The 16,425-nt window shown below is 39.1% G+C and overlaps 1 protein-coding gene across 1 annotated transcript in view; it reads right to left on the bottom strand.

Moving 5' to 3' along the window:
* Positions 1–16,425, bottom strand: part of LOC126092434 (5'-3' exonuclease PLD3-like) — a 104,669-nt gene that overhangs the window by 26,603 nt on the left and 61,641 nt on the right. Inside the window, exons 6-7 of the mRNA XM_049908033.1 lie at positions 12,425–12,547; positions 899–967 (exon numbers count right to left, since the gene is read on the bottom strand). Of these exons, the coding sequence (XP_049763990.1) occupies positions 899–967; positions 12,425–12,547 (192 nt within the window). The remainder of the gene's footprint in view (positions 1–898; positions 968–12,424; positions 12,548–16,425) is intronic.

Raw genomic sequence — 16,425 nt, forward strand, 5'->3', positions numbered from 1 at the left:
AACATAATTTTGAGACTAATGCCTCCATACATAGTTTAGAAGTCAAGAGATATATTCAATATAATAAGTTACAACAGTTGCCCAGAAAGTAATGCACCAGATTTTTTTCTCAGCCAAAAACAATGCTACAAACGTGAAACGTTATGCATGCATTATTTGAAGTCTCCTGAGTGAGTGTACCAAGTTTCTGTCACTTCTGACAGATACTGTATCTGCAGGACAGTTTCAAAATGGCGTCTGTAGGTGATGTACGTTACAAGCAATGTGCCGTCATTGAATTTTTCAATGCAGAAAAAGAAACTATTGGGAATATTCACAAATGTTTGTGCAAAGTGTATGGAGCATCTGCAGTCAACATAAGTATAGTTAGGTGCTGGGCACGGAGGATGAGGTCATCAGAAGGTGGTTTGGTGGAGCTGCATGATTTTCAGCCATCAGAGAGACCATCTATGGCTGTCACACCTGACATGTTGCAGCGAGCTGATGATGTCATTCGCGAGGACACACACATTGCGAATCGGCAATTGACACTGCATCTGTCAATCAGCAAAGGAAGTTCACACAGTGAAGTGCTGGCTCTGTCACTGTGACAAGTATTGGTACTAACAGGACATACACGCCCATGTTTCACACTGGAGGAAGGCCATAGAATGGGATGGGATGGGGATTATGTGGAAAAATATGGTGTGTAGATAAAACACCATTCTTTCGTGTGTGTGATTCTCATTATGTTCAATAAAGAATTGGTCAAGAAAAAAATGCGGTGTATTACTTTCTGGGAAACCCTCATAATTTTTTTAAAATTATGAAAGATGTCTTTTTACTGATGTATCTGCATTTGGCACTATGTACTTCTCCTTTTGCCACATAAGAACTATTCTTTACAGAGAATACTTACATCAAAGATCTTCCCAAAGTCGGCAGCTAAGCAACTGCAGTTGTAGATTGCCGCACCAAGCTCTTTCACCTGGGTGAAAATAATTAAAACATGCATAACAGTTATAAACTATCTCTGAATGTCCATTTTTTAATGGACTTATTATCTATCAATTCACAACTCAGTGTTTGAGCACTCTACACTCATAATACTGACAAAGAAATGAATGGAATAAAAAAATTGTTTAACAGCTAACCCTGTCAAAATATTCAATAATCATTTCCAGATGAACAATGAAATTCAAAAGAGCCATTTCATAGTTTAAACATAAGAGCTTCTCTGTTTAGATATTGACAATAAAAAATGAGAGGAGAAAATGATATAGAAATTTACAGTGTCATCTCGATCTCAGGTGTGTTACCAATGCCCCCAACTGTCTCTAACACATCCTATAATACATGGCTCCACTCAATAACTGAGTGACAGCACTAGTGATGTGGGCCGGGCAAACTCCCAGTGAGCAGAACATTTATAAATGGGCATTTGCCAAAAGCAGTTTTAAATGTCCAAAATCTGGGCATCTAAAAAAAAAAAAACAATACTTTTTAAAGGTTTTACTATTAGAATGTATAATTTAACAATTAAAATAAGGGATGAGACGAAACCCCAAATATTAAAAGTTAGTAAATGTTTACACTTAAGCCTATGCATATCATTCATGCCTTTATTACTAAGAATGAAACGATTTTTTTAAATTTTTTTATTAGCATTCCAACTTGCTGCACCATGGAAAGGTGCATATTGCTGACAACTGCTCACAAACATGCGTTCAACTGTGTAGTGATAAGCAGGTACATATTTAAAAAAAATGTCCTTAAGCCACTGCAGTGTAACACAATGTATAATTCATATCAAATCTCTGATTATTGAAGGACGATTACTGATAACAAAATTATTACTGAAGTTATTAAACAGCTGGCATGTGTTTCTTGATGCTAAATGTGTCATTAAATTCTTGAATGTTAAAGTTTTTTCAGTGGGGGGGTGGGGGGGGGTGGGGAGGGGAAAGAGTGAGTTGAGGGGAGGGGGGTGTTTTAGATGTAACATTATTTGAGACAGACTACAGTTTTTTATTCTGCTACTTTCCTTATCTACTTTCATATGGCTACACTGCTTCAAATATAAAATTACAAAGAATCGCTGCCCAAGATGCTGGAATCCTTCGATTCCAATACTAATTGATTCCCGGAGAATCGGCAATTCCTGGAATCATGAAATCAGAATCGGCACATGACACATCCCTAGTTAAAATAAAAATTGATAGACTTCTTTTACTCTAATTCCAGTTATTCTAAGTAAATATTAGAGCTATTGCTGTTATTGCAAATAGTAGATCAATTTTGAGTGGGTGGTTGGTAATGACAGGTAATTCATGCAAGTCTATGAGTTATTTATTTAATTGGAACTGGCAATACTGGCCTGTCCATCTGACAGCCATTAAAATATATGTGGTTGAGTGAGCAGTAACATAACCCCATCTTTAAATAACACAAACTTTTATAGACAATACACTACTGACTAATTCCAAAATGGTTAAGAAAAAAAATCTTTTTGGGACTTTTTAAATTTAAAAGGGAAAGGAATATCTTTTAAACATTGTTTTAAAGAATACAAATAGACACATTTCAATAAAATGGAAAAGCATATCAAAAAGTGTTTCAAGTGCCTTGAAAAAAGTGCATCAGTTAGGTACAGTGATTGAAAAACCTGTTCCGAGGAAAAGCCCCATGAAATATCAGCTGAAAAATATTCAAAGAATGGGGTTTCACTGAAGTTTCCTGGAGAGGCAAGATATGGGAAGCCATCTTTTTTTTTCTTTAAAATTTGCAGTCAAACAATGTTGTCTTACAAACCTCAGTTGTAAATGAGAAGTGCAGTCACATTTGCATCCTGAAATAAAGAAGACAGTTCTGGATGGTGACGTTTTCTTCGTGAAAGCTGAGAAAATGATGGAGCTCATGAACCCAATCATTCATTTGATTACAGCTTTGGAGTTAAGTGAGCCTAAAGGACACAAAATAGCCACAAAGTTCGATAAGTTGAAAAAAGTTATCAAGAAACTACCACCCTCTCCACTGTAATCTGCAGAAGGAAAGTCAGTTGCATCTAAATTCCAAGCCAGGAAGGAATTTGGTTATCTTCTATCCAACTTACAGCTAATCTTCTTGTTCCAGCAGTACAAGATAGTAATCTAAAGCCTACTGAGACACTTGATGCAAGAAGATTTGTTTGTGGCTCACAAAGAACATTGGACTAAATGTTATTCAAGTTAAAGAGAACTTCACTGATTAGAGAGACAAACAAGGGATCTGGTCCAGACCATTTGTGCGGGAAGAAGTACATCCTCACTCTCACAAAAATGATCACGTACATCCTTTACTGTGGTCACATGGTTTAAGAGGAACTGGTCATTTGGCAGAAGCTGCCATAAAAATTCTGGGCGAACGAACTGCATCTGCTGCTAGTGTGTTCCTTCAGTAGTTTTGAAAGGATCCACGGGAGGGGGGGGCTTGCATCAGAGAGAGCTGGAGCAGGAACACTATAATATGCCTGTTGATCCCAACGAAAAACCCACACTCAACAGTCCAAGCAAAGACAAAATAGAAAGAAACCCAGTAGCCAATGAGTAGTCAGATTCAGGAGAATCTGAGGCAGAGCCAGAGCTTAATGGTTCCTCATCAACTTATGAAGCTCAAGAAACTGATTGAGGAAATTTTTTTTGCAGTAGTAAAGTGTAAGTAAAAATACTACACATGCTTGCTACTTACTGTAATCTATACTTTATTTCAAAAAAATACTTTTAAACTTGAGTGATGTTTTTTTTTTCATTATGTACTACACGAAGAACTGACCTGATTAAAGATGTAATGCCCAAATTCATAGATGCCCAAGCATTTTACACCACTAGACAGAACAGGTTTCAGGAGTGTTCACTCTGAATGAAATGGAATTGTTCAGGCTTCTACCTACCAATACAGTCATTTAATTTGAAATTCATTCACAGTCTCCTCAAAAGTGACCATAGTTACAGCCAAACCGTATCCAAATCACCGAAATTAACAACAATAATGATAATATTTTGTCAGGTCTGCAGCAGGATCGTACAACCTTCTTGACAATACTTGAGCAATCCATTTAGCTGCCATCTTCAGAAGAGAACACTGTTTGCTAACTCTTGCTGGCACTGATTGCTATTGTGAACAGTGGCTCTTTTATAAAACATGGAGAACCAACAGCACCTGTGCATGAAATAATTACTGCTGCCCCTATCACGAAGTGAAGGTACAACACCCCAGTGGTGAAAGCCAGTAGACACTAACTGCTACAGGGTCCACAGCCAGCAGAGTCAAAGAGCACTGCTTTTTAAAATTCTGCAGTTTTCTTACAGAATAGTACTTATCTATCAATAGAAACATGTAGGACCAACTATCTGTGTGTTGTCATTAGGGAGCAGAAATCTTAGCATCTCTTTTTGACAAAATTCACATTTATTTTATTTATTTATTTTTTTTCCACAGCGGAGATGCTGAGTTGCAGATAGGAACAACAAAAATGCTGTCACAAATAAAGCTTTCAGCCAGTAAGGCCTTCATCAAATACACACACACACACACACACACACACACACACACACACACACCACAGACTCTCAGGTAACTGAAGCCACACTGCAATCAGCAGCACCAGTGCATAATGGGAGTGGCGACTGCGTTGTGGTAAGGAGGAGGCTAGGGCAGAGAGGGGGAGGGATAGTAGGGTAGGTGCGGCAGACAACAAAGTGCAAAAGGGAGCGCTCAGGGACAAGGTGGAGAGAGGGTGGGGAGCAATGTGCAGTCAGGAGGTTAGATGGAGGGCAGGGGAGAAGTGGAGATAGTGGAAAACGAGAGAAGTAAAAAGATTGGGCGTGATGGTGGAATGAGGGCTGTGTAGTGCTGGAATGGGAACAGGGAAGGTTCTGGATTGGTGAGGACAATGACTAATGAAGATTTAGGCCAGGAGAGTTATGGGAACGTAGGATATTTTGCAGGGAAAGTTCCCACCTGTGCAATTAAGAAAGGCTGGTGTTGGTGGGACGGATCCATACGGCACAGGCTGTGAAGCACTCATTGAAATGAAGGATGTCATGTTTGGCAGCGTGCTCAACAACAGGATGGTCCACTTGTTTCTTGGCCACACTTTGTCACTGGCCATTCATGCGGACAAACAGCTTGTTGGTTGTCATGCTCACATAGAATGCAGCACAGCAGTTGCAGCTTAGCTTGTAGATCACTTGACTGGTTTCACAGGGAGCCCTGCCTTTGATGGGATAGGTGATGTTTGTGACCGGACTGGAGTAGGTGGTGGTGGTGGGAGGATGTATTGGACAGGTCTTGCACCTAGGTTTATTACAGGGGTATGAGTCATGAGGTAAAGGGGTTGGGAGCAGGGGTTGCGAAGGGATGGACGAGTATATTCTGTATGTTTGGTGGACAACAGAATACCACTGTGGGAAGGATACTGGGTAGGACATTTCTCATTTCACGGCACAACGAGATGTAGTCAAAACCCTAGCGGATAATGTGATTCAGTTGCTCCAGTCCTGGGTGGTACCGAGTTATGAGAGGAATGCTTCTCTGTGGGCAGATGGTGGGACTTTGGAAGCTGGTGGGAGACTAGAAAGATAAGGCACGGGAAATTAGTTTTTGTACTAGGTTGGGGGATAATTGTGGTCTGTGAAACCTGCAGTGAAACCCTAGGTAAATTTTGAGGGTGACAGCTCATCACTGCAGATGCGACGACCACAGGTGGCTAGGCTGTATGGAAGGAACTTCTTGGCACGGAATGGGTGGTAGCTGTGCTGTGTAGGTTTAATAGGGATGGATGTACTGATGCAGCCATCTTTGAGGTGGAGGACAACATCTAGAAAGGTGACTTGTTGGGCTGAATAGGACCAGGTAAATCAAATGGGGAGAAGTTTTTGAGATTCTGGGAGAATGTGTCCTCACCCGCAAGCCAGATCGCATAGATGTCATTGATGAATCGGAACCAGGTGAGGCGGGTTTAGGATTCTGGGTGTTTAGGAAGGATTCCTCTAGATGACACACGAATAGGTTGGCATAGGATGGTGCCATGCGGATGCCCACAGCTGTGCCCTGGATCTGTTTGTAGGTAGTGCCTCCAAAGGAGAAGTAATTGTGGGTGAGGATTTAGTTGGTCATGCTAACTACGAAGGAGGTTGTCGATCTGGAACTCGTTGGGCATTGGGAAAGGTAGTGTTCAATAGAGGTAAGGCCATGGGCATTAGAGATGTTAGTGTGAAGGACAAGAGCCAAGAATCTCTATTTGGGGGAACAGTAACCCACTACAACTGGGAGTCCTGGGTTTATAGTCTTTAGGAAGTATGTAGAAGATAGGAGAGAGGGGGGAGTGGTAGGGGGAGTGGTAGGGGCATTACCCACCCGGGGTATGGCTATCGGCACCCGCATGGCACCATCCTATATCAACCTATTCATGCGCCATCTAGAGGAATCCTACTGCAGTCCTGTCACCCATCCTATCAAAGGCAGGGCTACCTGTGAAACCAGTCATGTGATCTACAAGCTAAGCTGCAGCTGCTGCTCTGCATTCAGTGTGGGCATGACAACCAACAAGTTGTCTGTCCACATGAATGGCCACCAACAAACTGTGGCCAAGAAACTAGTAGACCACCCTGTTGCTGAGCACTCTGCCAAACGCATCCTTCATTTCAATGACTGCTTCATGGCCTGTGCCATATGGGTCCGTCCCATCAAACAAGCTTTTCTGAATTGCACAAGTGGGAACATTAACTGCAATACATCCTACGTTCCCATAACCCTCCTGGCCTCAACCTTCGTTGATCATTGTCCTCACCCACACAGCCCTTTCCCTGTCCCCATTCCAACTCCACACAGCCCTCATTTCACCATCACACCCAACCATTTTACTTTTCTCCTTTTCCACTACTCTCACCCCTCTGCACCTCTCCCCTGCCCTCTGTCTAACCTCCCACCTGCACATAGCTCACCACCCTCTCTCCACTTCGTCCCTGCATGCCCCCCAGCAGCACTTCACTGCCCTCCACCCCCTACCCTACCATCCCTTCCCCTCTCTGCCCTAGCTTCCTGTTTACCCCCACCCAGTCACCAATCCCATCATGCACTGGTGCTGCTGCTCGCAGTGTGGCTTCGGCGAGTACAACTTTCCTTTTCATACTATTGTTACATTCCATCCTGGATTTTCATTGTTCAATTTGTTTATTTCTGTCAAAATTAATTCTTTTTTATTTGTAAATAATTAGATACACAAATCTGGAAGGTGGTAAGGCTACGTGAGGGAAGACAATAAAGCCTTAGTTATTTGAAAATGGCTATTAAAGAAAGAAGTGCTGATGGGGAACTATTTGACAGGACTGTTTGCTTTTGCAAAAATTTCAAGATCAGTTTCTTCCAAAATGAGCTTCGTTTTCGTCATTTGGCTGTATTCAAGCTTTCAAAAATGTTTGTTCTCTTGAAAAGCAGCGGCATTTTCCCGCCAGTGAGCCCACTGTGATTCTGGTTTAAAGTGTTTCTGGGCATTATTTGGCTTTTCTCACCCAATTTGATAATTATAAAATCTGCAGACTATTAATTTTGACCTTTCATGAGCATTCATAGCCATGTGACCCACACTTGACACTACAGATAGAGCTTACAGGACACTTAGTGTAGAAGTAGAAATGTAATAAACTCCGTTTTAATGTTACACAAAAGAATTTTGGTGCTGCAAAAAAACATTACAGGTTTTGTTTTCCACTCACTACAGTCCAGTGTGAGGGCACTATAGGATACAGTTACAGATGGCTGCAAGTGTAAAGAAACTAGAATTTTGGCAGCCAAAGGGGAGACAAGCTGTGCTGGGACACAAGCGTCACCTCCCTTTCGCTGGGCAGCAGTGTACAGCAGAACTTATACATTGTCACAGGAATTGCCGATATCTTCTGGAGTTGTAACAATTGTAATCAAAATTTGTGATGAACCAGGATTAGTTGTTTCACTTATTTCAAAATAAGAAAAGAAAACAATGAGCAATCGACAACACAAACCATTTGGGAATGGCTACAGTGTTATTGCTTGTTGAGGTTATCAGACTATTGTTAGCGATGTAGTTCAGGCTCCATCTCTAGTGGTATAACAGGCAACTACAGTTCAAAACATCCACCACCCAAATCTGTCATATTAACCCCTTAGCTCACAATGTCGTGTGAGACACACAGCATGCCGACCTGGCCAAACATCACCTAGACGTATCAGAGACGTAATATGTTTACCGCGCTGAACAAGCGCATGTCATGTGAGAGACGTCGCCGGTCAGCCATGACAAATATAAACAGAAAGTCTCTGACACATTGTGGAGCTGATCGAGTACATGAAGCATACACGATGTGTTCTTCGCTGCATTTGGACCTGCCGATATTACAAAAATATGGCATAGCCAACAATGACTTTGCAGGATATTTTGACAGCGGCAGTGACAGTGGTAGTGGCATTTTACCTCCTGTACAAAAACGGTGTAAGTGGCTGGTGATTGAAGGTGATACTGGCGAAGAAGAGCAAACCTACCACCAACAATAAAAGTCTTGGATGTGGCAAAAGGAAGACAATGAACCAACAATCTGGATGTATACGGAAATTCCTGGAATAAATGAAGCAGCTTTACAGCACACGAGTACAAGCATAAGAGAATTACACGTTTTCTATGCAATATTTAATAGTACATTTTGGGAAAACATCGTAACTGAGACAAATAGATATGAACAAGACGTACTCAACAATGAACAGAAGAGATGAAAAATAGACCAAAAGTGGTCTCCTATCGGCTGTAGTGAAATAAAAATATACATTGCGCTAAGTATAATCATGGCTGAAGTACGGAAGCCATCGATTCAGATGTATTGGTCTAGGAGGACTGTTATAGAAACACCAATATTAAGGAAGACGATGCCATTCAGGAGATTTCTGCACATAAGTAGATTTCTGCATCTAGCAAATAACAGTTTAGCCAGCAACACAGATATGCTGTACAAACTAAGGCCAGTCACTGATATGTTAAATCAAATATTTAAGGAAGTGTACACTATGCAAGAGAATATTGCCATTGATGAATCATTAATGAAATTTAAGGGGCGCTTATCCTACAAACAATTTAACCCATCAAAAAGAGCAAGGTTTGGTATTAAAATTTATAAATTGTGTGAGTCAAGTTCAGGATACTGCTATGATTTTAGGATATACACGGGTAGTGACAAACGTGATGCTAGAGGTAGTGCCTCAAAGTATAGTTCTAAAACTATCACAGTCAGTATTACACAAAGAGCATACTAAGTAGATAACTGGTTTTCTTCACCGAAACTCTTCAAAACTCTCCTCATCAATAAAACTAACGTGTTTGGAACAATGCGCTCAAACAGAAAATAATATGCCCACAGACTTCCTGAAGACAAAATTAAAGAAGGGAGAATATACAGTGAGGAGTTGTAATGGAATATTGGCACTAAAATGGAAAGATAAACGAGACGTTTACATGCTTTTCACAACACATTCAACAGCAGAAATGATTGCCACAGACACACCTCTTCACAATGCGTCGTGGAAACTGAAATGTGTCATCGAATACAACAGAGGCACGATTGCAATTGATCACAAAGATGCTCGCATGCTTCCCTGTGATGATAAAATGCACGAAAGGATACCGCAAGATATTCTTTTACCTATTTGATGTTGCTTTATTTAATGTGTATATTTTGTATTACAAAATACATTGCGGCAAATGACATAGCTATGCAGAATATAGGATTCACATTGCAGAATCATTGTTGAAAAACTACACCTTTACTGGAATATAATCGGAAGGGACGATTAGCATCCGGCAATATACCACAAAGATTGCACGCACAACATTGGGCACATTTTCCCAAACATATTGATCCAACACCATCAAAAGTAAATCCTGCGAGAGCTTGTGTCGTGTAAAGAAAGCATAAACGACACAGCGAAACAACATGGGAATGCAAAAAGTGCAGGGGTTGCATTACATGTGCCAGATTGTTTTGAATGATATCATACAATCTAAGACTATTAAATTCGTGTACACATCATTGTGAAGACACTGCATTTGAAAATATGTTTGCCAACATACTAACGTAACAGGTCCCAGAATGTTTTGAACAAAGTATTATACAGTCTTAGATCATTGCACTGCTGTGAATATTATTATTAAGATGTATCTCATCAATGTATGTTTGCTTATAAAGGGAAATAAAACGTTTGTGAATATACCGTTGTGTTTGAGACAATGAATGTTTCGTTTCCAATGGGCAACTAATCGTCATTATTTATGATACCTGTAGAAATGTCACGTTACTGGTATCTCACACACGTACTTACAAATCCCGAGGGCGTCTGCACAACATTGGATGCCACCAGGCGTAGTGCACCGCAGCCTTAGTGTGTGTAAGCACAGGGAATCGTAAGGTGCATCCGTACCTTTTAGCCACTTATGGCTCACGTTAATGGAACTTAAATCGTAAGGCAAAGGGTTAAAAGTCTTGCATTACACCATCTTTTGAACTTTACCTAACAAACTGACATACACACTTCTTCACTATAAAATGCTATGTCCCACAGCCGAGTATTATGCTGCATTATGCAACATGTATCTTAAACAGACCATTCAATCGCCCAAAACTGGCATGGCACCAGATCATTGAGTGCATTGATACATCACTGAGTTTGTAAGCTTTTTATTTTGCAAACAAGTTTTTATGCACATTATCGTTCCTTATCATGTTTTGCCTGATGACGTACAATACCAATAAGTGAAAATTTGCTACATTTTCATTTTTTTTATTTTTTTTATTTTTATTTTTTTTTTTTTTTTTGCAGAAAATAAAGCTATTTCAAACTATCTCTGATAAAATAATTCATCTGTATACAATATGCTATGAAATAGTGTCTATTAAATAATTTAGAGTTTTCACATTTTGAAATAGAATTCGCATCTATTTCGCATTTATTGCAAAATACAAATTTTTCCAGTACCTATCATCATACATCACCATTCTGTGTTCCTCACTTTAACAGTGCTCCACCACTGTAGATTTTTCAGATAATAGTAATCGTGTGTGAGGATGGTGCTCAGCACATGCATCATGAATGGTGCAAATCATCTGGCGAATATATGTTTTTTCACAATGCCAAGGTTTTCTGTAAGCATTGGATTTTCTCAGTATTATATCATCTTCAATAAATCCAAAGAAAGCTTTCATATTGCCTGGTGGATAACACACATTTCTTGTGGCGTTATCCAAAGAGCAAGGTCCCAAGGCGAGGTTGGTACCTCATGATGGAACCATGTGTAAATATAGCCATTGCCAGAAGCAACGACGAATGAGAGATGGTGGCATAGACATGCCAAGAAGAGATTCCATATGCCACCGCATCAGCTCCTTTACTTACATCCGAGTGCAGTACTCCTCAGTCCACTCAGCAATTATCAACAAAGACGACAGCATTGCCTCCCTCCCAAGCCAGTAGTCTGATAACTGTATTAGAAAAAACTCTTAATAAATGTTTATCGTCAATTGTACTCTGTGAGAAGAGACTAGTATCTTTTCCAGTATAAAGTGATGCATAAATGTTGAGTGACAGAGTTAAGTACTTCATCTTGTTTTAGTTGTAACAAAGTGATCTGATATTTTGTGTGTTGCTGTAACCTATGGGCCCTCTCCAGCAGTAATTAAAGCTAAGAACCCTCCATGGTACCTACGAGTATTATTTTGTCCAGTACAATACTTTTTATACTGTATCTTTTTATAATTCTTCCTGTCTTGCAAGAGAGGCTACCAACATATGGTAGGAGTCATTTCCAGAGAGTTTTAGCAAACAGCGTCCTTACCTGAAGATGGTGCCTAAATGGACTGATGAAATAGCTTGTAAAGGTGATTGCACGATCTGGTTGCAGTCCTGACAAGAATGTTACCAGGTGCACACTGGGTTAAGTTTGGATAGTCATATCAACTAACAACTAATTTCTCAACATTGCAAAGTTCACTGTTAAAATCTTTTCTATGTTAATCTGCCACAGGTAAATGTGAGGCATGTGAATAGTTTGTCTATGGAGAGACCAACAACACAGTTTTACTGATTGACAAATAAAACAACAACAAATGACATGGATAAAAATAAAATTCAATTTTTCCATTAGTAACTCTTTGGACTTACCAATAGTCTGCTGATTGTTACTGCAAATAAATGAATTTCCTGTCTTGAATAGCGCTGTTTAATAACGGTAAAAAGACCATTTAATGCTAAGATATCTATTGTTTAAAAGGGAACTACAGTTTGCCATTCATATTGGCAGCAGATATTTCCCTCTTCCATTCTAAAGAGAACAGGCTCACTATACAAATGTGAATAAATTTTCTCAAAAAATAAAATTACAACAACATACCTGTGTAAGTGATCTCCAGTCCATGTTTGCACTACCTATGTACACATGTTTCCGGTCCACAATCCAAAGTTTAGTGTGCAGCACACCACCGCCCACAAGACGAGGGAAGTTAACACTTCGCACCTGAATGAGAAATGTGTAATAACTTGACTGAAAGAAATACAACTTATCAACAAATTTATTTTATGATGAATATTTTAAGATATTTTAGAAGAATTGTTAAACACTAAACAAAAAATAACATACCATAACTCTTGACTTTTAACATCAGAACTGTAAAAAAGAGAGAATCCAACAGAATTACATCATTTACAAATACAGTAATCCTATCAATTTCACAAATTAGTGTAGGGGAGAATTACTAACTCTTTCACAGTAAAAAAGGTTCTAGCATAACATAAATATTTCAGGAGTAAAGGAGACCATTCACCAAAAAACAAAAGCACTTAGTCACTGACAGCCACATACAAAAGACAGAGAAAACTTGCAAGCTCTCAGAATAAATCCTTTGATGAGCTAGATCACATGCTGCCAGGTAGGGGCAGGATTCTGGACAACGTGTTGTGGGTGGGTAGCTAGTGGCTAGGATGGAGGCAGTCAGTCTGCTGTGTAGGAATACAGTGTGACGAAGCAAGCTGGGATAATTTTAATTCACCTCTTGTTTTTGCCATTTGCCTCCTTAAATTCGTTTTCTTACTTTTAACTAATCATCATTAACATACTTGAATATAATCTGCAGTTTCATAAAAGAGAAAGATTGGCCCTCAGTTTTAAAGAGTATAACACCAGATCTAATTTGGTGCTTAGTTTTATGTATGTAATTGATTTTTTAAATTTATTTTGACTATTCCTAGTTAGTATGTTTTGCTATAGAGTGAAATCAGTGATTGTTCCATATCTTAATATCCTATTGTTGACATATAAACAAATATAAATTCTGCACTAATTATAAACGTTTGGAAGATGAAATGCTAGTAATATTAAAGTATCTATTTAGCTCTATTCAAAAACATATTAGCAAAACCAGCTCTTCATTAATTCCAAAGTAATTAACAGTTTTGTCAAAAGTATTGTTTGCATAACTATATTTGTTAATTTCATGATGTAAACAAATAATTTGGCCTACACTTCGTAGTAGAAGAAATTGTTAAAAGACGCAATTTTTCAATGTATTCAATTAATTGAGTGAGTTAAGTTTTAATTGTAATTTCTGTAAATTTAACTTCAAACAATGCATAGTTTCAGCACCTATAATTGTGATGTGCAATGCTAATGCAATTATGAGTATTCTGAGTGATATGTATATGAAAGAAGACATTAGTGATATGAATATAATAGAGGGAAACATTCCACTTGGGAAAAATATATCTAAAAACAAAGATGATGTAACTTACCAAATGAAAGCATTGGTATGTTGATAGACACACAAACGCACACACAAAATTCAAGCTTTCGCAACCAACGGTTGCTTCATCAGGAAAGAGGGAAGGAAAGGATGTGGGTTTTAAGGGAGAGGGCAAGAGGCATTCCAATCCCGGGAGTGGAAAGACTTACCTTAGGGGGAAAAAGGACAGGTATACACTCGCGCGCACACACACATATCCATCTGCACATATACAGACACAAGCAGACATGTGTAAAGGCAAAGAATTTGGGCCATTAGTAGTATTAAAACTGACACGACTAACTTAAAAGATGAACTGAAGAAAGAAATTAAAAAGGAAATTAAGGTAGTTAGCTCTAGCCTTTTAGAATTAAATAAGAAGGTTGAGGGAGTAGTAAAGATTGTGATGAAAAGGTAAAGGCAGTAGTTCATAACACTAATGAGAAATTGACATTGATGAGTAGTATATGTGTAGAAGAGAGAAAAAAAACTGTCATGACTATAGTAGGAAGGTGGAGGCTTCTGATAAACAGTGTAAGCTGGAAGCCAAAGCCGCCAGGAAATTTTGTGCTGAAAACAGGGTCAAACTTGAGAACCAAATAGATCAGGTCAAAATTATTTTGAAATACAGGTAGAAACCAAGTGTGCAGTAGTGATAGAAGAAAAAATGGTAAAAGTAAATAAAACTGTTGATTTAAAATTGGCTGAAATAGAGAAAAAGATGGAAGAAGTACAAAATCTAAAGCATAAAGTATGTAATGTCCCAAACAGTCCTTCATTTGTCAGCTGTAAGAAATTTAATAATTTTGAACCATATGGGGAAGAGCATTCACTGGATTTCATTAGGGAATCTAATGATTTGCCTGAAACACGTAATGACAAAAAGAAAATTTCATTTGTGAGAAGTTTTTTCAAGAGGGATGCTTATGGATGGCCAGCTCAAGTAGCTGATGGATATACTTCATGGCAAAGCTTTGAGAAATTAATTTTTACATGAATATTGGTCCAAAGAGAATCAGAAGAGTATTTTGAGTGAATTTTGGGGTGGAGAGAGATTTGACTCTAGGAAGGGTACGGTAAAAGGTTTCTGTCAGCTTTGGATAAACAAATTGAGATATTTGGACAATACAGTATTTCTTAAATAATGTTGATAAAGTGGAGAGGGTGAAGCCCTCAGTGGAAGATCGTAGGACGAATTTTGATGATAATAATCAATCAGGGCCAAATGGCTAAGCAGAGATGGCTAGAGGACGAATGTAAGGATGTACAGGCTTATCTCAGTAGGGGTAAGATAGATACTGCATACAGGAAAATTAAAAAGACCTTTGGAGAAAAGAGAACCACTTGTACAAATATCAAGAGCTCTGATGGAAACCCAGTTCTAACCAAATAAGGGAAAGCAGAAAGGTGGAAGGAGTATATAGAGGGTCCATACAAAGGCGATGTACTTGAGGACAATATTATGAAAATGGAAGAGGATGTAGATGAAGATGAAATGGGAGATACAATACTGCATGAAGAGTTTGACAGAGCACTGAAAGACCTGAGTCGAAACAAGGCCCCGGGAGTAGACAACATTCCATTAGAACTACTGACAGGCTTGCAAGAGCCAGTCCTGACAACACTTTACCATCTGGTGAGCAAGATGTATGAGACACGCGAAATACCCTCAGACTTCAAGAAGAATAGAATAATTCCAATCCCAAAGAAAGCAGGTGCTGACAGATGTGAAAATTACCGAACAATCAGTTTAATAAGTCATGGATGCAAAATACTAACGCAAATTCTTTACAGACGAATGGAAAAACTGGTAGAAGCCGACCTCAGGGAAGATCAGTTTGTATTCCGTAGAAATATTGGAACACATGAGACAATACTGACCCTATGACTTATCTTAGAAGCTAGATTAAGGAAAGGCAAACCTACGTTTCTAGCATTTGTAGACTTAGAGAAAGCTTTTGACAATGTTGACTGGAATACTCTCTTTCAAATTCTGAAGGTGTCAGGGGTAAAATACAGGGAGCAAAAGGCTATTTACAATTTGTACAGAAACCAGATGGCAGTTATAAGAGTTGAGGGGCATGAAAGGGAAGCAGTGGTTGGGAAGGGAGTGAGACAGGGTTGTAGCCTCTCCTCAATGTTATTCAATCTGTATATTGAGCAAGCAGTGAAGGAAACAAAAGAAAAATTTGGAATAGGTATTAAAATACACGGAGAAGACATAAAAACTTTGAGGTTCACCGATGACATTGTAATTCTGTCAGAGACAGCAAAGGACTTAGAAGAGCAGTTGAACGGAATGGGTAGTGTCTTGAAAGGAGGGCATAAGATTAACATCAAAAAAAGCAAAACGAGGATCATGGAATGTAGTCGAATTAAGTCGGGTGATGCTGAGGGAATTAGATTAGGAAATGAGACACCAGGGTGTCTACGTGGACAAGAAAAAAAAATTCCCAGATTTTTCCCGTATTTCCCGGTTAAAAACACAATTTCTCCCGGATGAAATTACGTATAAAGCGGGTGAAAATACATCCGTGTTAAGCAACAGTATACTTTCCCTGGGAGCTGTAAAACCTATCAGTCCTTTGAATCGTAAAGGTCTTATACCGGCGGAGGA

This window comes from Schistocerca cancellata, chromosome 7 (genome assembly GCF_023864275.1).
Source record: "Schistocerca cancellata isolate TAMUIC-IGC-003103 chromosome 7, iqSchCanc2.1, whole genome shotgun sequence".
NCBI classification, from domain to species: Eukaryota; Metazoa; Arthropoda; class Insecta; order Orthoptera; family Acrididae; genus Schistocerca; species Schistocerca cancellata.